Source organism: Macaca mulatta, chromosome 3 (genome assembly GCF_049350105.2).
Source record: "Macaca mulatta isolate MMU2019108-1 chromosome 3, T2T-MMU8v2.0, whole genome shotgun sequence".
Lineage (NCBI taxonomy): Eukaryota > Metazoa > Chordata > Mammalia > Primates > Cercopithecidae > Macaca > Macaca mulatta.
Window position 1 is genome coordinate 160,767,274 of NC_133408.1, and position 27,575 is coordinate 160,794,848.

Sequence of the window (27,575 nt, forward strand, 5' to 3'; positions counted from 1 at the left end):
ATTCAGAAACCAAAGTAAATATACAGAAATCAAAACTTCTTGGATCAGAGTTTTTATTCATTGACTAAGTAATACATATTGCCCAGTCTTTTTTGTTGCAGTTATGTCTATGAGAAGACCTTTGGTACTTTATCAGCCTCCTAATGGAAGGTTCTGTACTACCAAATATTTGATCATGGGCGACTTTACCCTGCACACTTTTACACATGGGATCTGATTCAATGTGTAAAGCTGTTTTCAGTATGGATTGAAATCATGGTATAGTATATGCCAACTTTCCATAGTGAGGAAGTACTCTCCCTCTTTCTTGCCAAACTTTAATTCATTTTTCCATTTGAATAATCCAAAGGGCTTGGCTAAGCAGATGCATTTTTGTCACTTCTTCAGAGTTTTCTCCCAACATCAGTAGTCTGAATATTGCCTGACAATCTGCCAAGTCTTAAAATTATTTCAATTTAATATAGAAACATAGATGTGTTGTCTTCATCAAAGTAGGTCACTCAATAGATTTATCTATTTTTATAGCATCTAACACTTTAATATTTCATAACACAGGAAGCATATTAAATTATAAACAGAAACAATGAAAGAAAATCTCCTTAGTATATGCTCCTTTAATGGAAACTTTGCTATTTGGGGAATACATTTATACTCACCATAGCCATGTGTTTCTGATTACCTCCTGTTGATGGCTCCAAAATGAGAACTACTATTTTGTTGACTGTTGCTTGACTATTCAATTTCCATATCTTCTTGACTCTCCCTTCTCTTTCTGTGACTGTTCCATATGACATTTGCTTTCTCAAGGATCCAAACACAGCTCAATGCAAATAAGTGGATGTTCTCATTGAAAATGATCTAATTAATCTTGTTTGCAATTCTAATAGTAAATAATATATTTACCATTTGAAAATTTCTTAAAAATTCCTTACTTGGCCCAGGTTTTCTAGAAATAGAACTGGAGGCAAATACTTGCATGCTAACACTTTATTAGAGAATGCAATCTCAGGAACACAAGAGTGAGGAAAGAACAGAGAAGGGAGAGCAAACACAAGGGAGTACATTATTGCAAATCATTTCCAGAGAGGCTTTCTTCAGCTACCACGTCACAGTGCAGGTGCTGGACAAAAGGAGCAGAAAGGGCAAGCAGTTTATCTCCTGATATCTTCTCCTGCCTTTTATTGATTGGAGTCCCTCTCATCGTACTTACAGGTTGAGTTATTTGGCTTCTCAGGGCAGCCACTAGAGAAGCTAGCCCCTGGATGGGTGTCATCCTGCAGGTGCAAAGGTGAGGTGGACCCTCCTTTTCAATCAGTACTGTGAGTAGGAGCTTCCAGGTCTGTGAAAACACTGTCCTTAGTTTGATGACCACAACAATGGCAAGTAATGCCCACTAGAGGGGTAGATGAGGCAATGTGATCTACTCACTACTGAGACAGTAGTTTGATAATTTTGCTTTCTAGAAATCCACCAAAAATCCAGCAAAACTGCTTGCAGTCTTGGGAAGAGGCCTTTCTTATTTTATATAAAAATTTTGTAGTTATCTCACTGAGAATCCTTCTCTTCAACTAAAAAATATCCCCCACAGAACCTTGCTTCATCTCTACCCTTTCTCCTCCTGATACCTTTCATTTATTCATTCTTTTCATTCATTTAGTACATATTTATTAAACAATTTGTGTGTATTAGCCTCTTTATGAGATGCTAGTGATACAGGAATACAAGCTTCTGTGAGACAGACAAGTAAATTAACACGGTGGTAGGAAACTGATAATTACAAGATGACTTTTTGAATGTTGGGAAGGAACTAGAGAGGGTAGAGAAAGAAAAAAGTATTACATGCAGAATAGCCCACATATGCAAATAAGAAATGAAATAGCCGGATAGCCTGATACATTTGGGGAATTCAAAGTATTTGTTATGCTCTGTGTGTGTGTGTGTGTGTGTGTGTGTGTGTGTGTATGTGCGTGGTGTGTTGTTGTTGTTGTTATTGTTACTGATGGAAGCAGGAAGGCAAATACACAAAGTAGAAAATTCAGCAGGGTCTGGATGTTGGAAACGTGCACATGATAAGGAGTCTGGATTCTATTCCAAAGGCAACAGAGAATCCCTGAAGAATGTTAAGCAAAGACTGGCATAAATAGATAAGTGTATTAGAGAGAACAGTATGAGCACACATTGCAGAATGGACTGGAGTAGAATTGAAGGCAGGAAGACCAGTTGGTAAGCTGTTTCAAAATGCCTCTTCTTTGCCAAATCTTACTTTCCACGTGTGTTCTTGAACACCCCCTTTTCAACCTTTTCTAAAATTGGCTCCACAGTTACCCTCTATTACTTATAATATTGCCAATTCCAAATCTTAATCCTGCCAGCAAACATGTGTAGAACTAATAAACCAGTAAGCTTTCTTCGTACCTGGCAATCAACCTAATACAATATGCTCCTTGTCTCTCTACTTCCCTTCGGAGAAACTGTAACTGGTTCTCTTTGCATGTACTTCCTGGTCACCCCTCCCCATTCCTTATCCTTTGCATTTGGTCATTTCTATTGAAAGCTCTCTTGGTGAACCCCTTACTACCAAATCTAATGATCTATTTTCAATATACGTCCTTCTTCTCTGAGGCATCTTCTGCTATTTGGAAGTGATTCTTTCTTGAAATGTCCTTTTTGAATTCCACAACACAACAAAGTTATTCTGAAAAACTTGTGGTCTCCTTTCAAGTTCATTTCCTCTCTCCGATGACACAGGTAGACATTTCCAACCTTAGGCTCTTGGAACTTTGCCTTGTTTTATACTTTTCCTTGATGAATGTATCAATTTTGCCTATTGTTAATTTTCGCCCTTGGGCAGATGACGTATCATCTACCTCTTCAAATTCCTGTTACCTTTTTCTAGAATATTATAAAATACTACACAAATGTAAGTAATTTGTTTCACAAACTTCATGCCCAAATCAATGATTCCTCTTAACCTCCCTATTTCCATGAATAGGACCTGACACCCAACCACCATTTTCCTAGATGCATAGGTTTTACACCTTTGGTATTTCTTGCTCCTTCCCCATACCTTGCTCCTCACCAAATCCATCTGGCCTGGCTCCTTACCAAATCTGAGACCTGCCACTGAGCCACATGGCCAGCTCCAAATTAGAAAGGCTACAACATTCTTCAGGTTTTTCTCCTCCTCCTCCTCCTCCTCCTCCTCCTCCTCCTTCTTCTTCTTTAGTAAGTCTGGGAGTGGTGGCTCACATCTGTCATCCTAGCACTTTGGGAGGCTGAGCCGTGAGGATCACGTAAGTCCAGGAGTTCAAGACCAGCCTAGGCAAAATAGGGAGAGCTTATCTCCACAAAATTTTTTAAAAAAATTAGCTGAGATTGATGGCATGTGCCTGGAGCCCCAGCTACTCGAGAAGCTGAGGTGGGAGGATTGCTTGAGCCTGGGATGTCGAGGCTGCAGTGACCTGTGATCGTGCCACTGTACTCCAGCCTAGGTGACAGAGCAAGCTCCTGTCAAAAAAAAAAAAAAAAAGAACAAAAAAACAAATTATCCTTAAAATTTTTTAATAGAGGTAAAAAACCCCATATATTATAAAATTTACTCTCTTAACCATTTGTAAGTATATAGTTAAGTAGTATTAATCATATTTACATTGTTGTATAAAGTCCAAAACATTCTTGCCTTGTTCACAGCCCTTATTCAGAAACATTAGTCTCAACCAGCTTGCATGTTGCTTCCTCTTCTCCTTGGCATCTGGCCCAGATCTAGATTTTCTCCTCGTGGTTTATATATTGCCTGTAGACATGGTGCTCCTTTTTTAGCTCTAACTTGTAATTTCTCTCTGGGACCATGCTGTGCATTTAGCCCTTTATTATACTATTATAATTTTAGTAAATATCACATTAGCACAGCCTTTATGGCTATGTAAAGTGGAATTTTCTCTGGTCCTCCAAATTAGTTCAAATAAGAGTTCATCAGATTCCAAAATCTTAGCGTCTACCTTCACAATCTCAATGCTGTGTCCTCGTTGTCACTAACCTAGACTCGTTCAGTGATTTAACCAGTTACCCCTCCATCTGCCTGCATATTCTATGCAGTCTGTGCACAGGTCCCATTAATACCTCTGCTGAAAGCCTTCAGGAGTTGTAACGTTGGGCGCACTCAATTGAGTAGAAACCACCCTGACCCAGGCATGTTCCAACATACTTTTCTAGCCTTATCTCCACCCTGTCTCTACGTGTAATCCATAATCCAGCCAACAGCCTATTCTCTAAACTCCCACATCTCTCCTTCTGTCAGGAGTCTCCTCCAGGGAGCCTACCCTAATCAATGCCTCTAGAAATCTTCATGATCATTCTTAAAACTTTCAAGAACCTATGAAGTTTCACCTCCTTCATCATAGCAGCCCTTATCTCCATAAATGGATGTGTGCTTAAACATCCCTAATAACACTTATGTTTCATTGTAAGTATTTATAAATGAAGGAACATTAGAATGTTAGAACTGCAAATAAGTTAGAGATAATTAAGTTCAACATCTTTTTTAAGTGAAGAGAACGAAGGCCACAGAAAGAAAGTGGCTCTCTCAAAGTAACATAATAAGTTGATAGTGAGGACGGGAATGGACTGAGACCTATGTCCTTTCTATTTTATTATAGCCCCATATGCTACCTCCATTCATTGGTATTATGGTCGAATTGTGTACCCCATCCCTGAAAGGATATGTTGAAGCCCTAAACTCCAGTACCTCGGAATGTGACCTTACTTGGAAATAGGGTTATCGCAGATACAATTAGTTAAGGTGAGGCCACACTGGAGTAAAGTGGCCCCTAATCCAATATGACTGGTGATATAAAAAGATGGTAGACAGGGCGTGGTGGCTCACACCTGCAATCCCAGCTTTGGAAGGCTGAGATTTGGAAGGGTGGATCACTTGAGGTCAGGAGTTCAAGATCAGCCTGGCCAACATGGTGAAACCCCATCTCTACTAAAAATACAAAAAATTAGCTGGATATGATGGCGGGCACCTGTAATTCCAGCTACTCGGTAGGCTGAGACAGGAGAATCACTTGAACCCAGGAGGCAGAGATTGCAGTGAGCTGAGATCATGCCACTGCACATCAGCCTGGGTAACAAGAGTGAAATTAGATCTCGAAAATAATAATAATAATAATAAAATAAAAAATAAAAAGAAGAGGACAACATAGGAAGACAGAGACACACAGGGAGAATGTCATGTAATGTTGAAGGCAGAGATTGGAGTCATGCAGCTGCACATTGAAGGACACCAAAGATTGTGGCAAACCCCCAGAAACTCGAGAGTCGAGGAAGGATTCCACCACAAGTTTCAGAGGAACAGCTGACACTGTTATTTCAGGCTTCTAGCCTCCAGAATTATGAGATTTAGTAAGTATGCTTTTCTTGTTTTAAACCATCCAGCTTTGTTACAGCAGCTCTAGGAAACTAATAAATTTGGGAAGGTAAAATAGTTAAGTACATGAACACTGCATTCAAATTAATACCATTTGTTAACTTGCTCCCTTGGGCACATTTCTTGACCTCTCTTGGATTTAGTTTCCTTACCTGAACATGGATGTATTATTACCAACTCCCCAAGGCTAACATGAGCCTTAAATGAGATAAATCACAAGAAGCGCTTAAAGTGTCTGGCAGATAGAAAGCACTCAATAAATATTAACTATGAAAATAATTATTATTTCATTTCCTTGAAGACTCACTCATCTCTGTGGACCCTATAGACCCTAACATTTGGCCTTCACAAAGTCAGTGAGCAACAAGTAATTGCTGCAATGAACATAAGTCTTTAGATAAGACTGAGATGAAAGCTTTGTTGAGTTTCTCTCTCTATCCCCCAGCCTCTAAGCTGTTGCCTTTTCAAAGTAAAATGAATCTTTTGAATCAAGACCAAACTTAGGGAGGCTGATGTATCAGTCAATGTCAGACTTGCTTATCTATAGGCAAGTCCTTAGTTTTGTGGATTTTTTTTTTTTTTTTTTTAAATCTGAGCTGCCCAGATGAACAGCATGTTATAGCTGGGGATGGGGAGGAGTGAGCTGAGTGCAGATAGGAGGGAAGAGATTAAGATTTTGGACCCTGAGTAACATATCTATTCATTTGTTTATCGTGTCTTTCTGCATGGAATATAAGCTCCTTCAGATCAAATACTTTATTTATTGGTTTACTGCTACATCCCCAGTGTCAGAATAGCCTCTGATACGTAGTGAGGATTGAATAAATATTCAGTCGATAAATGAATAAATAAATGAATGATGAATTTCAACTTGCCGACTCTAGAGCAGGGCAACATATGAGAGGAACTCCTTCTTCTTTTCTGTCTCTTGCCGGACTCAAAAGTCCTCCACTTCTCCTTCTTCCTACACAAATATCCCTTGATCTCTTTACTGTACTCTCTCTTAGACTTCTGGCTAATGGTAATCATCATGCCATTTCTACATTAAAGTTGATTAATTATCTTTGATTAACTATCATTGATTTCTCTTGTTATCATCAGCTCCTTTGTCTCATTGAAATCCTTAGCCTATAGACATTCTCAGGTATCTACCATAATAATAATAAAAATAACATCCTTTCCTAATCATTGTGCCTTTCTAATTACATCTCTTCTTTCTTACCCTCATTGTCACCATCATCTAACCTCTATTTCTGTTAAGGAATCTCCATTTTTAACAGATTGATCCTACCTAAAATTGAGCCATTCCTTTTCTACATTTTTATATTGTAACTGGATTGGAAAATGTAGATTTTAAAATCTTGCTGATGGAATTTAAGCACAGGAATTTATGTATAGGAGGCTCTCAAGAGATGTTGTCGACGTACTAACAGGTATGCAACTTTCGGAGAATTAGTTAGGCTGCCTGATGAGCATTTAATGCTTGTGAGTTTATCTGAGACAGTTGATTAGAGCAATGTTAAATTTTTGTAATGAAATATGCATATGGGTAAAAAATTGCTCATACTGAGAGAATTTAAACAAATTCAAATTTGTTTACATTAGATACATTTTAATGAAGTCTTGATGAAGCTCAAATTTAAACAAGAAGTTATTTTTAATGTCATATGTATCAAAGAATTAATCATTTTGTAAGTGTCATTCTCTCTTGTTTTCCAGATAGTGGCAGGAGCTTCTGCTTCTTTTCCCTCTATGCAATTATGTTTCTTGTTTTAATGGAATTGAAATTCATATAAGATAAACTCTCTGAAATGGAAACCACTAGATACACTGACATTATAAAAAGTGCTTCCTGTTATCAACTCTGAGTCTGTGGCCTTTTGGGGTGAAAGGAATGTTTTGGTTTCGTTTTTCCCCTTGGCTTCCTTTAGATATTTTTTCCAAGGGATCTGTTCTCACTAAAAGAATGAACTCATGTTCTAACATAGGATTTATGTTCTGTGGCAGAAACTACACCAAATTTGGAAATTTGCAAGGTAAACAGAACTTTGTCAACTTTTGCACTTTTTGGAGACTTATTCAAAATGTAAAATTAAGCATTTTGACTTATCATGTATAGAGTTCGGAAAGAAATATGACAATAAAAGACTGAGTCGGCCATGTATAATGATCTTAAAAGAGTTTATTCAGCTTTCAATTAAATTCACTAATAGAGGCTAGGCATATTTATGACCCAAAATAATAGATGGATCGAAATAATTATTAAAAAGAGCACATGGATTTGGCAGCGCAGAATGGGCCTTATCATGTTCCTTGACATATAACTACCTTTGGTGTCCCTAATCTTTATCTGGGGGTTCTCAATAGGAACCCCTACCAGTTCATTTATGGTGCAGCCCTATCAGAGTAACTTGGTAAAAGGGAAGCTCTGCAACTCTGCATATTACTGTTGAGAATAGATCTTACAATCTCCAGCACAGCTTTCAATCTCAAGCCTGTTAAGTACCTTGAATAAGAAGCCTCGCAGATCTTGGATATGTTGTGGAATACATTGGTCCAAATTCCAGCTTTATCTTAGCTATGGGACAACTGGCAAATTTTATCCACATTTTAAAATCCTCAGTTCTCTTATTGGAAAATGGAGCTAACCCCTATTTGTGGAAACTGAATAAAATCATATGTTTGAAAGCATCGAGCATGGTGGTTGGCCAGAGTTAATGTTCAATAAGTATTATGTGTGTCCTTTCTTCCCCTGGGAAGCTGGGTTTAAGCTCTGATCTCAAAAACAAGCACTTGGTATAGATTACATTATATTTGCTTCAATAATGCATATATAGTAGGCATTTTTGATTATCACCCTGTGTTTTCTTCAGTACATTTATTTTGCTCAGGTAAATGTTTAAAGCTGCTTGTCCATTTTCCCCTTTGGCACCTATAGATACAGTCAAATGCAAGCATATTCCACGGGCTTTCCAGGGATATGCATAATGCTTCTTTATCTGCTCAAGAAAGTCACTTTGACTGCCAGGAGTCAGAATGCAACATATCTTCCCTCGTTTATGAAACATAAATTATTCACAAATGTTGATATTTTAGTTCTTTTCATAGCCAATTTCTTGTAACATATGTCACAGCTGATCTTGACAAATTCAAGCTGGTAATTGCTGACCTAAGCATATTTTGAGTATGCTTGAGAGAGGGATTTCAGGTATCCAATCTAGGAAGACAGAGTCAGGTGGAGGAAGAAGCCTGATAGAGGTGTATGACAATGGGAAGAAAATGGAATTTGCTTAAAAAATAATATTACTCCAGGGTCATGATATTTCTTATTTCTTTTGGCATAGGACAAAGAAGGTGGTGTTAGGGTGGTGGTGCAGACTTCTAGAAACCACCAGAACAACCTGTTAAAAGTTCATGTGTCTGAAACAGATCCTGCTGTGACCCATTCACCCTTTCCAAGAGAAAGGGAAATTACCCGGGACTGAAATGGGGAATCCCAGTTTCCATTATGAAGAGTTGAATGACTGTGGACAAGTGACTTCCTTGGGTTTTGTTTTCCTAGTCTGTGGTCCAGGATCAAAATGCCTGTCACAGAGGTGCTATGGGACCTAATTAGACACTTTAGCTGAGAGTACTTTGAAAAGCATTGAGATTATAAAAGACTGGGGAATACATCTTTTCATATCCAAAAGAATGATATCATTAAACTATTCTCATTGCATTTGGTGCCTCTTGGGAAAAGAAGAGAGATTATATGTATATCTCTCACAAATGTGATTACTGGAAACACTCTTCATTAAAAATTTATAGTATAGTGTGCTATACAAATGCCAAGTTATAAAGTTATGTTTCAAAATGCCACTAGGAGTCCAAAATCGTGCTGCTACAATTGAGTTTCCTCTTGGTGTTTCACTATTTCTTTAACAAGCAATAGGAAGTATAATAGCATTCCAATAGCTACGGCCCAAAGCCTACTTCTTCCCTGGTGGAAAATCTAGTATTAATTTAGCCAAAGTGCACAAATGCTTCAGGAAAAATGGAACAGGATATTAACTTTTCTATAGCAGTGAAGGAACTACCCGACCCTAGCAAAGCATCAGTCAGAAAGTTGACTTTCATACTGAGCAGTAAACCTTCCCTACTGGACACGCCCAGAGGGCGGAAGTGATTTTGAATGTTTCCCTTTACTCCCCTCTCTGTTATTATCTTTAAGAACTATCCTTTTTTCTGAATAAACAGTGAAAACATTAATAACATATCTGAAACTCCCAATTGTACAAGCTAAACCTACTTATCTAAGTATTTTAGAACTATATAAGCTATCTTAAAAGCAGATAGGTTTGAGGCAGAGTTAGTTTTCTTGTGGGGGAGTATATGAGGATAGGGAAGAAAGGAGGTGAGTGTACTATGTTTCTTAAAAAAAAAAAAAACACTGATTAAAGCATGACCATGTTTGCTTTTAACAAACTTATTTTGCTGGAGAGCAGATAAACTCTTCAGCATATGTTGTGGAAACATATTCTGTCAGACATATAAACTTGAAAAGCTAGAATTGTCTCCTATTTTTCTTGTAAAATAATATCTTAAAAGGAAGCCCCTTTTCTGGGATATAAATAGGAGTATGTCTCGTTATCCAATAATATGTACGTAATCCTAAGCACATTTCCAAAGTAACCAAGCATTTATAGTAATGTAACCATACCCTGTGAAATCTAGCATTAAACAAAACTTTCCAATAAATTACTGTCAGCTGGATCAGGGCAGAGACCAAGTGTACACAATTCCTGGCACATAATATGTTGAATGAATGCATGAATGAGATCTAGTGTAAGTTCATGTTGTGTATTCAGTATAGAACTCTCTGTGGTGGTCAGCAGTCCTTGAATTCTTCTTTTGTACTTTCCTTTCAGCTCTTAAACTCTGATTATTCCCAAACAACGTCCCCACCCAGGTCTTCCTTCATTCAAAAGATGTCTTCACCTCCTGCTTTCCTGAGAAGACCAAAGCAATTTGTTTGACCATCTAAGGCATGGTTCCCACTTTAGACCTGACTGATACCTACTGCTAGACCCTTTAAGAATAAACTGGAACTCTAGGAAAGGAAATTCCTTTTCCAGCCAGACACAGAAGAAAGCTAAAAGCTATTCTGCAACACAATTGGTCCCATAAAGAAAGGATTAGAGAGTTTAGGGACTTGAAAACTTGATATCAGTATTAGATGATGTATTATTCCTTCCTTTAGGAAACAGTGCTTATATTTGGGAATTTTAGATATTGACATTTCCTGACAATTTTTGATTGTGGGAGCAAGAAGTTGGCCATCTGATGTTTAAACACTCTAGAATGAATATGTAATTTGGAGATCTCCAGGGTAGAGTCGGGGGACCTCCCAAGGGAAAGCATAGGTGGGAGGGTTCTTGGAGCTCAGTCAGTTTGGAGAAAGGGTTACCCAGGGTTGTCTCAAGGGAGAGCCAAGGTTGCATGTCAGTAATGGCCAGTAAACTGAAAGGACCAGATAAGAAGGCCACGGAGAGTGAATAGGCATGAGGGTAATAAGAGTAAGCAAGAAAAAGAATGAATGCCCAGCTATAAATGTGTGCTGAAGGAAACTTGGTCTACTTCTTTTATGTGGAGTGTGGTGCCTCTTCCCCACATTCTTCTTAACACCGTGGTCACTCCATGAATACGATAAGGCAACATTTCTCTGGGTTTGCCAAGTGCGTGCCTCTATCTTGCAGCCCTTCATTCAACAAGAAGTGGAACAGATCTTTACTGTCCTGGAGATGTAGAGCCACCTGCATGAAGGATATTGCCTATCCATCCTTAGCCATCTGTTCAGCTCAAGGGAGCCCTGGATTTCTGGGGAAAATCCAGATGAACTGGTTGCTACATGCATCTGAATGCCGAGGGGAGAAGGCAGGAGCCAGAGATGCTGTGCATGGGGTTGACAATGTTAAACATTTCAAATGGGCTTAGAACCTATCCTCCTCCTCCAGGGGGTATAAATGTGGTGACTGGACAGGCAGTGGATGGAGAATCTCTTAATCCCCAAATCAGTGCCTGAATTCTACCCTTACATCCGGCAGGTGTTCCATTAGGCTGGACTCTGCCCAGAGGAGGACATGTTTGCTCCGTGCCAGAAAGAGATTCTAGGCCGGCTGCCACAAGTTCGTTCATGATGACCCACTGCAGAACTCTGGGCTGTGTGCATGTGCAGAAGTGAAATGCAAAGGGGACAGCAGAGCTAGGAGGACAACTGAGGTCACAAGCTGGACAGGATGGAGGTGGGAGGATGAGGAACACTTTGTGGTTGGGAAAGTAGATAGAGAAGAATGAAAATTGAATGGAGAATGAAAGCAAGGAATTCAGGAATTTGTAGGGGAACACTTGGGAGACCCTAAGACTAGACACTGGTGACTATATTTTCTGAGCCATAAATAGAGAATGTAATGTTTCATAAAGGACTAATATCCTAATGTGTGAATTTATTTATAGAACATTATAACAAAGTAAAAATTAAGTCATATTTAGTTGTACAATTAACAAATGGCCTTTTTTCTGGTCCAGTCCCCAAATCTAAGAAGTATGTTCATTGTATGTATGGCATCATGCCCCTATGCATTTTTATAATGATATGTTTGCTCTAACACTGAGTTTTTATCAGAGAATAATCATAGAGATGGAGGCTCATTTAGTATTTTAAAATTATTTAATGTCTCATATATAAACACTACCTTTTCATATCCTATATGTAATTTGACAGAACCCTTATGAAACAATATGATTAAAACTTTAAAGGCTTGTGTTCTCATTGTTCAACTCCCACTTATGAGTGAGAACATGTGGTGTTTGGTTTTCTGTTCCTGTGTTAGTTTGCTGAGAATGATGGTTTCCAGCTTCATCCATGTCCCTGCAAAGGATATGAACTCATCCTTTTTTATGGCTGCATAGTATTCCATGGACTATATGTGCCACATTTTCTTTATGCAGTCTGTCATTGGTGGGCGTTTGGGTTGATTCTAATTCTTTGCTATTGTGAACAGTGCTGCAATAAACACATGTGTGCATATGTTTTTTTAGTAGGATGATTTATAATCCTTTGGGTATATACCCAGTAATGGGATTGTTGGGTCAAATGGTATTTCTGGGAACATCACACACTGGGGCCTGTCGGCAGGTTGGGGGCTGGGGAGGGATAGCATTAGGAGAAATACCTAATGTAGATGACCAGCTGATGGGTGCAGCAAACTACGATGGCACGTGTATACCTATGTAACAAACCTGCACGTTCTGCACATGTATCCCAGATCTTAAAGTATAATTTAAAAAATTTAGAAACAAACAGAAAAGCTGTTATTCACCATAAAAAAAACTTAAAGGCTTTTACTTAAACTATGTTAATTTTTCAACATATTATTTCGTCTGACAATTCTTTAAAGATCTATTTCTCTAATAATATCTTACGTTTGTGTGGGACTACATATTTTTGAATGCTTTTGTCTAAACGGAGTCACTCTGGATTCTTACAGTAGCACAAAAAGATGGAAGGTGTCAGTACTCATTTGCAGACAAGGAAAATGAAGTTCATCAAGTGGAACTTCATTAGTGTCAGCTGATCATGAATGGGGTGGGGGGGTGGGAAATAGAGACTTGAGATTCAGGAGGCTTTGTGTGGTGGCTGGAAAAGCCTCAAACTCAGATTCAGAGTCTCTGGCATCTATGAAAGTGTCTGGTTGACCGCATGATGCTTAGGTACTGATATTGTTGTTGTAATTGCCCCAGTGCTCTTTCCTTTCTGCTATATTGCCTCTGTATGGACTTACTATTTTAAGGCTGAATTGCTGAATTAACTTGTTGTTTTGGCATCAAGGGACAGAGACTTGCTATTATATTAACATTTTTCAAAAGAACAAGGTCTTTCCTTGTCCTCCGCTTGTTATTTCATAATTGTGGATTGTCAATTCTCTTTTTTCTTCATTACGGACATCCTTTAACTACTGTTGACACTGTGGTAAGACTCAGAGGGCAATAAGGAACCTCATATAGTCAGCTTAACACCAGCAAAAGCAATCAGGGCTTGGAGATAGAAAGAAAATAACTTCTTCCTCCTGTTAAGCGCTACATGAATGTCTGAGAAAGAGAGGACAGGGACAGGGGAAGAATCTAAGGAACAGGAAAGCAGAGGGGAAGAGAAGAGATTAAAGAGGGACACACTCAGGAGTGATTTTCGTTGGCTCCAAAATAGGGAATCACATCAAATTGTGTCCAAAAATAAAAATAAAAATAAAAATAAAAAGCAAGCTACATTCTCTTTGTCTTTTCATTTCAAGTTCTATCTTATTTTCAAGTTCTGTCTTATTCTTACAGACATAATGAAGGAAACTGTCAAGACCACCATCTCTCAGTTATCCCTGTGTTTTTGTAATCTCAGTTGGATCTGTGTTATGTCTGTGAGGTTACAGTAAATAGTAAACTGCTGACCCACAGCTGTGCAACGTGGGTGGCATCTCAAAGGAGCCTTGAAGAGGAGGCTGAAAAAGATGCTTTATACTACTTTTAAAAACAGCTAGAAAAGAGAAAAGGGAAATTTTAGGAGAAGCAGAAGAAGGAAATAGTATAGGTTCCTTCACATTGGTTGAAACGAATGAGCATTCCAGTGGAGGTGGAGGTTGGCAGGCAACAACGAACGCCAGGCACCGGAAGGCAAGAAGTCACAGCTGGTGATCCTAGATATGCACTTGAGGAGAAAAAGCTGTCCTTGTGTTCTTAGTTTTGCCTCTAATTTCTTTGTGCCTCCAAGATTCACCCTATGTGTAGGGGTTAGCCTGGGGAAGGAAGGCGCCTCACTGGAGCCGAAGCTACACCCAGCATGATTCTGCATTTGCTGGAGTTTGAAGCGTTGCGAAACTGTTTAGATTGCAGGGTTTTTTTGTTTTGCAACTTGCACTCTTCCATTCTCCATTCTCTCCTCCTCTCTTCTTGCTTCAGTTACACAGCTCTGTGTTGTACACCTTTTTCAGAAAGGCATCGTATGATCCCAAAGTTTTGAATGAGAAGAATGGGCATTAAACATTGAGGATACCCAGGAGTTCTCAGAGTTTACCTTCAGATTATATGTTTACTGTTTTACAGATTTGATGGAAAGTCTTCTGATAAGGAAAACATGACCAATCTCTAAGGTGACAGTGTTTCAGATGTGGACTAAGGCAACTAAGGCATTACAGCATTTATCATTAATAATTTTCTAGACTGGGATGTCCAAGTCAGGGTCTGCCCTGCTGTTCCTTCTGTTTTCTTCTTTTGTGCCTTCTTCCCTTCTAATAGAAATTAGGCTTACAGGCTCCCTTTCTGTTTACTGAGTGTCTTCACGACAAATTAATTTTCCTAAAATTTTCTCTCCAGTACTGGAATGTGTTCATTCTCTGTACCTTAGCTCTCTCTTTCTCAGTTACACGTAGCATTATTTGACCATCCTGTTGCTGCTTCTTTTTGCTCTTTGTACACCAAATCAGGCTCATAGTACAGAACTCACTGCTCAGGCCCTCACAGTTATCACTCTTCCCAGACTTCCCCTGTATGGTTTAATGCCTTCTTAGGGCAGGTCTCAGGCATCCCTCTTATGGCTTAGTGACTCAGGTTACTTTCACTGTTTTCTTTTCTTTTCTTTTCCTTTCTTTCTTTTTCTTTCTTTCTTTCTTTCTTTCTTTCTTTCTTTCTTTCTTTCTTTCTTTCTTTCTTTCTTTCTTTCTTTCTTTCCTTCCTTCCTTCCTTCCTTCCTTCCTTCCTTCCTTCCTTCCTTCCTTCCTTCCCTCCCTCTTTTTTTTAACCTCTTTTCTGCAATATGGAAGGGGTGGCTTGAGGTTTTTAGAAAATACTGTGATTTAGGTAGTAAAAGTCTGGCCTTCTGAAATTCTATCAGGGTACTCATCCATCCAGAAAACAAAACAAGAAAAGCACTCTTTTTCTGTCTATCCTAAGTCCAGTTTTCCTCATCTGCCTCCTCCCTGACACAACTTTAGAAAACCGAATCAAAGTTCTTCAAAGTCGAACCTATGTATAAAGACCAGCATAGAGTTATCAACCTTTAAATTTTCCACTACTCACTGCATTTAGGTTTCCTACTAGCTACTTAACAAGATAATAAGTAGCGTTGCATTGCTCCATTTTTATCATCATTGTCAGTCATTTCTTGTTGCCTATCTGACCCTATTTGCCACTCACAATAAAAAGGATTCATGGTACTGACCTTCAAGGTCAACAGCAAGGAACTTCAAGAGAAAAAAAGACAATTCTTCAAGGCAAGGAAAAGATAAGAAGAGAAATTACCAATTTAATTTAATTACTTATTTTCTTTCATTCACAACATTCACAGTATAGGTAAGCAATAACACCAAATCATCTAAAAGAGCTCCTGGGTCATTCTTTAACAAACCAGAACTCTTATTTCCATCGGAAATTATATGATTTCATTAATGGTTTATTGCTCTTCTTGCTAAACACTAGCGCTCCTAATGAAGGCTAGAACCTGGATAGACTACTTCACGGTTGCATTCCCAGACCCTAAGACCATGCCTGTTACATAGAAAATGCTCGAAAATATTAAATGGGCAAACGAAAGAATGATGAGAACAAGCCAGAGGACAGAGGCAGAATCGGTTTTGCCATCCAGAATCTGTCCCACCGGGTGCTTTTCTTCAGGAGCTCTCAGCAATCCCAGCCCAGGTGCGGGACAGGCAGGTTGCTGAGATCTCCCTCAGGTCCCTCAGCTCAGTGTTTCCACAGCATCCTATGCCTCCTGACTTACTGGACTTATCCTAGTTTATTATAACTAGTTGCTTATGTCTGATTTTCTTGGTGGGATGTTAGATCCTTAAAGGCAGAGGATTTACTGTGGATTCCAAGCTCTTTCATGTTTGATGTTTTGCCATGTGGATGTGAAGGAAGTGCAGCAGAGCAAGGAAATTTAATATATTAGATAGAGGGTGGTTGGAGTGTTGGACCATGGAATCTGAACTGCAGAGAGAGAAGCTGAGGAAAAAGGAGGCCAGCAGAAAGTTCAGGCTGTGCCCAGTGGCTCACACCTGTAATCCCAGCACTTTGAGAGGCCGAGGCAGATGGATTGCTTGAGCCCAGTAGTTCAAGACCAGTCTCAGCAAGGTGGTAAAAGCCCCATCTTTACAAAATAATAATAATAATAATAAATAGCTGGATGTGGTAGCATGTACCTGTAGTCCTAGCTACTTGGGAGGCTGAGGTGGGAGAATGGCTTGAGCCTGAGAGGCGAAGGTTGTAGTAAGCCTAGATCATGCCACTGCACTCCAGCCTGAGTGACAGAGCCAGTTCCTGTCTCAAAAAAAAAAAAAAAAAAAAAAAAAAAAATTGTTAGGTGAAAAGACTAATGATTGAAGAACCAATACATTGGAAATAAATGAGAAGAGCCAGATGCTTCAGTGCAATCAAAGAATGGAATATCTGAAATTTTATAATTTCAGAGGAGGGGCTGTTCTGGGACTACAATGTCTAAGATATGGCCATTGGAGCAAGTGTTTGAAACGAAGTGGAGGAGAGTCACTGGAGATGAAGAGGTCATGAATATTTTATGGCTTGAGATGCAGATATTGAACCCTTGACTGAGATATTCTAGTAGATATTTTTTCCACCTAATAGTTAAATAAAGGGCGTGTGTATTTACAAAAAAGTAAGCTCATACTTTGCATTTATGTATCCATTCATTTGCTCATTTATTCATCCATTCTCTCTTATTTAGAACCTGGCAGTAAGTTGCATATACAACAATGGCCAAAGCAGACAAATCTAGGCCCTCATGGAACATAGTAGGAGAAGCGGACATTAAACAAATAATATATAGTTATACATCGCAAAGTGTGCCAGTGGGAAAATTACATTGAGGGATATAGGTGATAATGGGTTTTGGCGATGCCTGTTTAAGTGGGTGCTATTTCATCAAAGCTCTATTGGAAATACATTTTTTTTTTTTTTTTTTTTTTTTTTTTTACTTTTTGAAAAGTTTTTTGAGACAGAGTCTCACTCTGTCACTGTGGCTGGAGTGCAGTGGCATGATCTCAGCTCACTGCACCCTCCACATCCAGGGTTCAAGCATTCTCCTGACTCAGCCTCCAGAGTAGCTGGGATTACAGGTACACCACTATGCCCAGCTACTTTTTTTCTACTTTTAGTAGAGACAAGGTTTCACCATGTTGGCCAGGCTGATTTCGAACTCCTGACCTCAAGTGATACTCCTATCTTATCTTCTCAAAGTGCTGGGATTACAGGCATGAGCCACCATGCCCTGCAGGAATACATTTTTGATAAGGAAACTTTATTACTTTTTTTATCTCTCTTATTTGTATATAAATCCACACGTGAGTGAACTTGCCTACCACTAGATATTGAAGGTTGGGATAGCCCCAAAGTACAGTTTGGGAGTACAGTCAGAAGGTGCTCTGTGACATGGAGTAGCTCTGAGAAATGTGAGAAATGTGTAGCCCTCCCATAATCAGCTTGAGATTCAGTTAAATCAGCTGTAAGATGCAGACAGAAGTACACTAAAGCTTCGTTTAGAGAGGGACATCCTTTCAAGCCTCAGCTTGCATATCCAGAAACCTGTGTCCTGCAATTATAAGATATTTTTAAAATAGAAAATGTATATGATATAGATCCCAGAAAATTCCTTCCATTTACTTCTTACATTCCCTAAAATAAGTGTACATTTCACCAGTGGGGAAGAGAATCTGTATTTTATTCTTACAGTGGAAAAATGAAAACATAATTCACTATGATAGACTCTATAATATTTCTAAAATGCCAAAGTCTGGACCAGGAAGGCGATTTAACTTTTAGTCATATATGACACACATTCAAAGTCTACTAGATGATTTGTATTTGAGCATCAAAAGATGTCATAAATACATGGCTACTTTAATAAATCCAGAAAAAAATCTTTCTGCTATGTGAAAAAAAAACAAGTTTTATTTTTCAGCCTTACTATATTTTGAAGAGCTATATTTCTTGGTTTCATGGTGAGTCTTGGTAAAGATTTTTTTAACAGTGTAAGTAACTGAGAAATGCGGTACTTTTATAAGGTAGCTCTTTATTAAATTTTTTACTGTAAATTCATTATTTTGCTTAAATATTTAACTCTATATTTGTCATTCTTGCTAGTATTTACAGTTCTATTGAAATAAATTTGTGAATACAAGTCTTAACCACTTTCTATTCCCAGTCTTCCATGGCTTTATTTACAACAAAGACTTCTACATATTGAAGGAAAAGATGTTTGTATTCACTCATTCAAAGAATATTTGTTATGTGTCTCTTATATGCCAAGTACTGTTTTTAGGCTGGGAAAGCAAAATTGAACAAAACAGACAAAAACATATGCTTTCATTTAGCTTCCATCCTGGTATGAAGAGAGAGAAAATAAACATAATAAGTTTCTAAGATACGGGAGGCCCAGGAAGAAAAAATCAAATAAATGTAATAAGTAAACAAATTATATTTATGCATTAAAACATAATGACTCCTATAGAGGAAAATGTATATCAGGTATATGAAATCATACATATTATTGCAAAAATGCCTGTTATGACAGAGATCAAACCATATTAATTGAAAAGCTTATGGAATTTTGAATATCAAATTATACTATAATATAGATTATTATTCAGTTTTATTTACATATCTTTAACATAATTTATTGATGAGACACCATGTTGGACACTTTCATATTGAAAATTCATTTAATTCCCTCATACAGTAGGATTTGTTACTTCATTTACACATGTGAGAAAACTCTGATGTGGGTAGATTAAATAATTTAGCTCAGTAGATGAAGCAAGCAAGTGATGGAGCCAGAATTCAAATCCAGATTTTTGATTCCCAATCTTCTCTTTTTACTCTACATTGCTGCATCCAATGCTCCCAGTACTTTATGACAACATTCTGTCCTTTGCTTTATCTCAGATGGCACAAAGTTTTCAGATTTTGGACATCCTTTCAGTAAAAATAAAAAGTGTCCAGTTATAAAATAACTTTTATGTCGTCTAACAAAGGGATTTCTAAGGAAATATTTTGCAGCTCTCTCAAGATGAGAGAGACGCAAGTGAACACTCAGAATCAACATTCAGTAACACTCATTCTTTTCTAAATTCTGGGCCAGCAGGGTTGTTTCAAGTGAAGTTGTTGTAGCAGTGGCCAGGTTAAACGTATTCTTCCATTAAAAATATACCTTTGGAATTGTGAGAATAATCAGGACCTCTTATTTCTGAAAGTGCTGCTATTAGCGTTTGATGACCTCGCACTTGCTAGTGTGGTTGACATAATTGTTCACATCGTTTTAATTTCACATACGCAATGTGTGCACCTGTTGTCAGACCGGCTGAAACTGTTCTTGCCCTTTGGTATTGAGCCATTCTGCTGATACAGTGTGTTATAAATATGACAAGGACAGCAGCAGTTTGTATTACAGGATAATACAACATAATGCTACTGACAAGCTCATTTCCTATTTATTCCCTATAGTCTGAGATGTGGGTTAAAATTTCAGTCTATGCTATGAAGGTTATTACCAAATATGGCCAATAATTGTACTTTATTTAGATGTAATATACCCTCTACAGGGTATATTAGTAAAAGTTACATTGTTCTTGCTTAAATTGATCTTTATTGGGGGAAAAAGAGGATGGTATCTTTCAAAATGAAAACTACTCAAAGTTTTAAAATATATCTTCCTTGTGTGAGATCCCTTTTGTATTTGAGCCAGCTGTAATAGAGAGGAGCATCCTGTGATTACAAAAGAAAATGCGACATGGGAATTCTGGATACAGCGGGTCTGCTTGAGTGACACTGATATACTGGGAAGCATCTGTCTTCCCCTTGCACCTAGACACTTGTTTGTTTACTTTGGCTTTCTACAGGCTACTCAGTTCCCTCTAACCCCTGTGTCCAAAGGCTAAATGTGTATTTGATTTCAAACACTCCTTATACATTTATTATTGCCAACAATTATAACATTTGGGGAGAATTGGGTCCCAATTTTCACTTAAATTGTTGCATTTAAATGGTTTTCTCATCAATAAAACGCAGTGTCTTTTAACAAAGGAAAATATCTAATCAATCTCGTTCTCCCAAAGTAGCACGTACAGAAGGTACGATTAGCCAGAGTTCTATTCCTTTTCATTATATTCATTATACTTATCACACACATAGTAAGCAACTATGTTAACGTGTGCCAGGCAGAGCGCAAACTCAGAAGCAGTTTTTCCAGACTCATTGTTCTTTTTGATATGTTATTATTTAAAAAAATACCTCATAGTACCTCCTACATAGCAAGCATGGTTCTGAGCACTTTACAAGTGTTAACTGTCTAATCCTCATAGCACCTTAGGAAGAAGGTATTGTCTGAAGTCACATAGATAATGCTGGTGCAGCCAGGTGATTCGAATCCAGCAGTTTAGATCCAGAGTTTGTGTCCTCCTGAACTACTCTATGCTTTATCTATAAATTTTCAGCTAGCAATAGTTTGTAAGCAATAAAAAAATAGCATATGGTTCCTGACCTCAAAGGATTTACAATCTAACTCTGTTTCTTCTTTCTTTCAATATGCATCTTCAAATATTTTGATAACTGCTATGATTCATTAATTTACTAAATATCTTCATTTATTAAGCATGTACCATATATCATGTCTTGGGATAGACATTTGAGAGACATGAACAATGCAGGCCGGGCTGTTAAGGGGCTGATATGAGAAAAATGTAATTTCCTTTCATAAGTGCTCATGAAAGTATGCATTTCAATTAAACATTTCCATAAGAGATAATGTTTGACTATTGAGAATTGATTTGGAATTTGATAAGCGAAATAACGAAAAGAGGAAGGAATTGTAGGTGGAAGGAACAGTGATGTGCAAAAGAGCAGGTTGTGGGTCAGGAATAAAGATGATTAAGAGTGTGATGTGATCTGACCAGAGTAGGAAGGCAGGGTATAAGTTTAAATGATCTTGTGTTTCTTGATAAAGATGTAGAATTGGGCCGAGTGCGGTGGCTCACGCCTGTAATCCCAGCACTTTGGGAGGCCAAGGTGGGCGGATCACGAGGTCAGGAGATCGAGACCATCCTGGCTAACAAGGTGAAACCCCATCTCTACTAAAAATACAAAAATTAGCTGGGCGTGGTGGCAGGCTCCTGTAGTCCCAACTACTCTGGAGGCTGAGGCAGGAGAATGGCATGAACCCTGGAGGAGGAGCTTGCAGTGAGCCGAGATTATGCCACGGAACTCCAACCTGGGCAACAGAGCGAGACTCTGTCTCAAAAAAAATAAAAAATGAAAAATAAAAACAATAAAAGAAAAAATAAAAGATGTAGAATTGATTGATTCTATCAGTATGGGAAATAATGAAGACATTTAAGTGCTGAATAACATGGCATTCACAATATGAAAAAGATCATGTCTTAGGTTAATAAAATGGACAGGTTGACTCAGAGCTGTCATTGCAAGTAATTTAGATTCCCAGCTGTGTTTTTACCAAGTCCCCCTCATCTTCTCCACTACCTCCTTTGGCTCCTCTTGTTCAACTTCTCTCCTGGTTTTTGCTGATCTTCATGCAATCTCATCACTCCTTCTAGTAATAAAAATCATCTGTACTTTATCGAGGTTTAATCTCAAGTTTTCAGAAAAACCCCAGTATCTGCCATTAAGCCTTATAATGAATTTAAATTTCAGCCTTCTTTTTCCTTGTCAATTCAAAAATCTCCTTTGTTAGTAGAATTGCAATTTCTATTTTGAGAAAGAGGAATATTTATATGAAAGAGCAATAAACTATTGAGATAATAACCTGGAATTATGATACTTCAGTAGTTCTCCTCTCCTCACATGTGAAGACCCATTCTGTCTCACTGAGATGCGTTCCGGTTTTGCTACAACCTAATTGAGAGAAACTGCAGCATTGTTTATCTACAAAGAGCTCTGGACTGCTTCTCACCTCGACCCCTTCCTGACCATGTCCTTTCCGTACAAAACCCATCCTCTCTGAGTGTTTCCTCGACCGTGTTTACCTAAAAGAGCTATTAAAAGATAATGCAGCTAGAACTACTTTATAAAAGCACAGCGCAGATGAAAGGCACTGCTATTAATTTGTATTTTCAGCTAGAGTTGAGCTCTATATTTCTATGCATCAGTATTCCTCCAAGAACCTCTATATTTTATAGCCTAAAATTTTCGTCTTTCTGTTACAGTGAGGACAATTCAGCTGGCCTTCAGTTCTTGCATATGAGGTCATCTTTGTCCTTGTCAGTCTTTCAGAGAAATTGTCTTTCACTTCTAGAGAAAAACTTAAGAAAAACTTCCCAAATAGTCCTTGATTTGCATTCGTGATGTCCTTCAAGGGAAATGTACTACTTTTTTATATTGAAATTTTATGCCTTCTTTTCTTAGGTCGAAGAATCAATGGAGACACACTTTGGCAGCCATGGCCGAAGGGCCATACTCTACAGGCCTCCTTTCTACAGCAAAACAGAGCTTCGGCTACACCAGCGCATTCTGACTCAACATGGCTATACCGTTGTGATCTCTGAAGAAAGGCACAATGCTGGCCTTGGACTGGCGCTACTAGAACAAGGTCAGAATAGTAAGAAGTAACTGCCAAAGTCACTTGACATATAATGTTAAACAATTTCTAGAATGTGCTACTATCTCCCTCTAAAAAAAATTCTAAAACCAAATGTTTATCCTTGACCAACTTTCTCACATCATAGAAAACTTATCTCTTTTTTTTACTTCCTCTCTATTTTTCTTTAACTGTATCTCTTTATTCCTGAAATTATTTTGTTTATATTTTTGTAGCATTTTGGAGTCGCATAGTTCATGTTTAAATGCCACATAAAAAATGTTTATGTTTATGAGACTGAATACATGTTCTGCCCAGCACCCAAACTGCTTCATATTTTAAGAAAATTGCAGCTTCATCTGACTGCAAGTAGAATGTGCTGGAAATTGTTTCCAGAAGCTGGCTTAAATGTGATTCACAGATTGGCTCTAAATAGGAAAGAAGTATGGATATTGATCATATGCACCATTACTTGTCAAGTACATTTATTTCTGTCATTTGGAGAGAATAATAAGAGATAAGTTTTTAAACAAGTTTTTTTGCAAAGAAAGTTGAGTAAATAATGAGACTCAAAAGGGCAATAACAATAAGACCTACCATTTCTTGAGCAAGTAACTGTGGCAGATTCCATGCCATCCTCTGTACTCATGATCACATTTAACCTACACTATAGCTGCCAAGCATCCTGAGATGAAGAAATATAAATTCCAACTTCAAACCCAGATTGCAGAAAAGGAAACTGAGGCTTTACCAGCTGAAGTGGTACACCTTGCATCTTACATCTGGTGTGAGGGATGGACAGATGATGATACCTGTGTTTCAACTCTCACTTTCTCTGCTCTGGCTTTTTACCTCTTTGATACTTCAATCTCTCCTTTGGTCCATAACCCTGCACTTATCTATCGTTATGAGAGCTCAATGATGCAGAACCCTCATTCAGAATAAGCAAATCAGATTTTTCTCTTTATGATTGTACAATATATCTATTTTCCTATTTATTAAAAGGGGAGGAGGTTAAGCACTTTGAATTAACTGTTTATCTCAGCCATTGTTTCCTTTGGGGGAGAATAGTCAGATCCTGGTATCACAGTAGTTTTCACAACAATCTTGCCATCAGCACAGCACTCCTCCAGTTAGATGCCCCCTTGCTGGTTTGTGCTGAAAGCAAGTTGGGAAGATATTGCTGAGAAGGTTGGGGACTGTTTAGCCGTGACCATCCTTTAACACATTGGCAGTGAAATTGTGAGCTACTTAGAAGAAACTCTGAGGAAGTAGAATCCAGAAGATCTGCTTTGATGAGAAGAAAGAAGGTCTTAAAATATGCAGAGCCTGGGTCATGGGGACACAGGCTTTTGTTTACTCCATTTAGTCATCACTGCCTTCTAGGAGTAGTGTGGAAATCTAAAGCACTGAGCTTCTGGAAGCAAATGAGGAAAAGAAAACAAAATAAGAAAGCTCTGGAATATTAAGGAAAGCTGAAAAGAAACTTTGCAAACCTTATATTTTCACTGATGTTGGCTCCATTCTGTAAGACCAATCTAAAGTTCTGGAATACCCATAAGTGATATTTAAAAACCTATTTATCAGAATAGCTATTGGTATAAAGAAAAAAATATAAAATGTTTAATCTTTCTTTCATTCCACAAAATATTTCATCCCATCCCTAAAAGGGGTGATTGTATAACTACTGCACACTGCCATGGGACCCATGCTCCTGGAGTCGTGCAGAGTGGCCCTGATAACATGCTACTATTTTCGAAAATTCCTAAAATTCCCTGCCTTCTTGGTGCTGCTACTGACTTTCTATGGGTACAACATGGATTATCTGTACATTTCAACTTCAATTCAATTTTAGTTTTCAATTTTCTCCAGCTGCAAAGCAGATGGGTTATAGCTCCTCTTTCCCTTGATGTTCTTGGGCCAGTTTTACCAGAGAAAGGAGACTTACTCTGCAGCTTCCAAATATCAAGGAAGTGCAAAAACAGCCTGAAGGCAACAGAATCTGGCAGCCAAAGGAACTGCTGGGCCCAGTGGCACAAGATAACTATATAGTGTCCCTAGAATTTGTCAGTGTAAATGCTGATTTGGTTTACTTTTCCCACATTCCCACAGCTTTTAAAACATCTAGATCCTACCTCTGTCTTGGCATTCTTTTACTGTGTATAATAAGATATTTTTACTGGATAAGTCTCAAGAAAGGGTAGCAATTTCCCAATTTCATGAGTATGGAACATTGATTTTTATTTTTTTTACTTGATTTTGTAGTTTTTACTGTGAGAACAATATGCATCAAATACCTGAATTTTTTTTTAAAGAGTCGTGACTACAATCTAACATTTTCTTGATGATTTATTGTATAGAAAGAAAACATTTTTATTGCAGCCTATTTTCCGTGCCACAAATTTAATCTATAAATTATGTTTGAACTGAGGTACTTGCTACAAAACAGTATTTCCTAGAGATGTGATTCTTGCAGAATTTGTTTTGCTTTAGTTTCACATATTCACCTCATGGTTATTTTTACCATGTGTATATCAACAGAGAATATGAAACTATAGTGGGAATGTTTAAATGAAACCTCTCCAAGTTGAGCAGCCTGTGGAAAGAGGAAACAATTCAGAATAATCCAGAGCCCTACTCCACTTCCTTTTACCACTGCATTTTCTGCTTTTTAACCTGCAATTTGAAAATATTACATTAAAAACAAAACAGATACTCTCACAAATGGTACTGAGTACCCAGGTGCAGATTTGACACTTTGATAAAATGTATTTTTCATCCTAGGGCAATACCTATAGAAGGTATTTTCTCTATTTTGCCTATTTCACCTGCTTTCCTGTCCTTTCCTGATCCACCCCATTCACCTCTAAAATCTACTTGGAGTAGATTTTATCATTGGATCCGAATTATTTATGTATACTTGAGGAGTAGTACATATTTAGCAATTTTCTGTCAATTTCTGAATATATACTGCACTTTCAAATTATGTATATTATAATCTACACAAAAAAAACCAAAATGCAAACCAGTAATCAAGCTACAGAATTAAAGTCACTCGCTTTGTACCATCCTTTGAAGCACAAGTGACCCCTTTCCAGCTTGGAGCCATTCTTTTTTAAACTTTTGAGGAACATAAAAGGATAAAAATCAGCAAAACTAAAATGGTCATAGGCCAGATAGGTAATACTCCACTATTAAATATAATATTTACTAGTAGAGTAACCTTTGAGTTTTGTATTCGATTTAGTTTTCCTATGACTTGTATACTAGACACTTATTGAAAAGGAAAAAGTAGGCAATTTTGAGTCCGACATTAGAATATGGGTGTTATGTTACCCCACTGACTGGTTAATTCCTTTTTAATGACATAAGAGAAATTGATGTCTCTATTGGGAAAGATTTTAAGCCTATGAACATATGACTTAAGCAAGTTAAGTTCTCTGAGCCCTAGTTCTCTTATCTGTTAAAGGCATTAATGTTCTTAACTTCAGAATAGTATGTGGTGGGGACTGAATCACTTGGTCCAACCTTATCAGAGTTCTAGAAGGAGACAAAGTAAAGTCCAGTGAGTGTTTTATCTCATGCAGAAGCCAGAGAAAGGGGCCCAGGAGTTTACACGTTAAAAACAGCCACAAGTAATTCTTATGTGTAGCCCAATTCGGGGATCACTGTTCTGAGGGACATATTATTGGTTCAAAGAGTAACAATTTTTAGAGTTAATTTTGGGAATAAAACAATGCAACAGTCTGCTTGCTATTATGCTATTACATTGCCTATGATCTAACTGCATAGGTATTTACAAACAGCATTTCATCTTTAAACTGATTTTGAGAACAGTATAAGACAATTGTCTTTACAGATTTAGGCCTACAAAACATAACAGAGTAAAAGCATGCACTATTACGGTTCTCCCATCCCTTGCTTTGGAAAAATATATCTTATGCCCCTGCATTTGTGAGAACATATAATTCTCTAAAGGAAAAGATAGAAGCACCATTCAATTATTCTGTTTCCTATCATGTAAGTGCTGTTTAGTAAATCAATGCTTCAGCATATAGTGGCCTAAAAAGGAAAGTTTTTATCCTACTCCAATGGTAAAATCCAAGTAGTATGTGGTCAAGGGACTCTGACTTAGAGTAGATTTTATCATTGAATCAGAATCATTTACGTATACTTGAAGAGTACTGGATATTTGGCAATTTTCTGTTAATTTCTGAATACATATTATACTTTCAAATTATGTATATTATAATCCACATGGAAAACAAAATGCAAACCTGCAATCAAGCTACAGAATTAAAGTCAGTCTTGCTGTTTAAAATTGCTCTTGTTTTTATAACTTGGGGGTTTCACATAGAATGTTTTTTGAAGAAATACAGAAAGTAAAAGACCATATAGATGTTCTTGCCAAGGGCTGGCAAACTATGGTACACTGGCTAAATCTGGCCCACTGCCTGATTTTGTAAATAAAGTTTTATTAGAAAACAGCCACTCTCCTCTGTTTTTGTATTGCCTTTGGCA

At 37.8% G+C, this 27,575-nt stretch overlaps 1 protein-coding gene across 8 annotated transcripts in view; it reads left to right on the forward strand.

The window, feature by feature from the left end:
* CPED1 (cadherin like and PC-esterase domain containing 1) overlaps positions 1-27,575 on the forward strand; it is a 311,005-nt gene that overhangs the window by 4,164 nt on the left and 279,266 nt on the right. For all 8 annotated transcript variants that reach the window (XM_077997209.1, XM_015134794.3, XM_015134793.3 and 5 more), the window contains one exon: positions 22,883-23,066. In XM_077997209.1, coding sequence (XP_077853335.1) covers positions 22,883-23,066 — 184 coding nt within the window. The remainder of the gene's footprint in view (positions 1-22,882; positions 23,067-27,575) is intronic.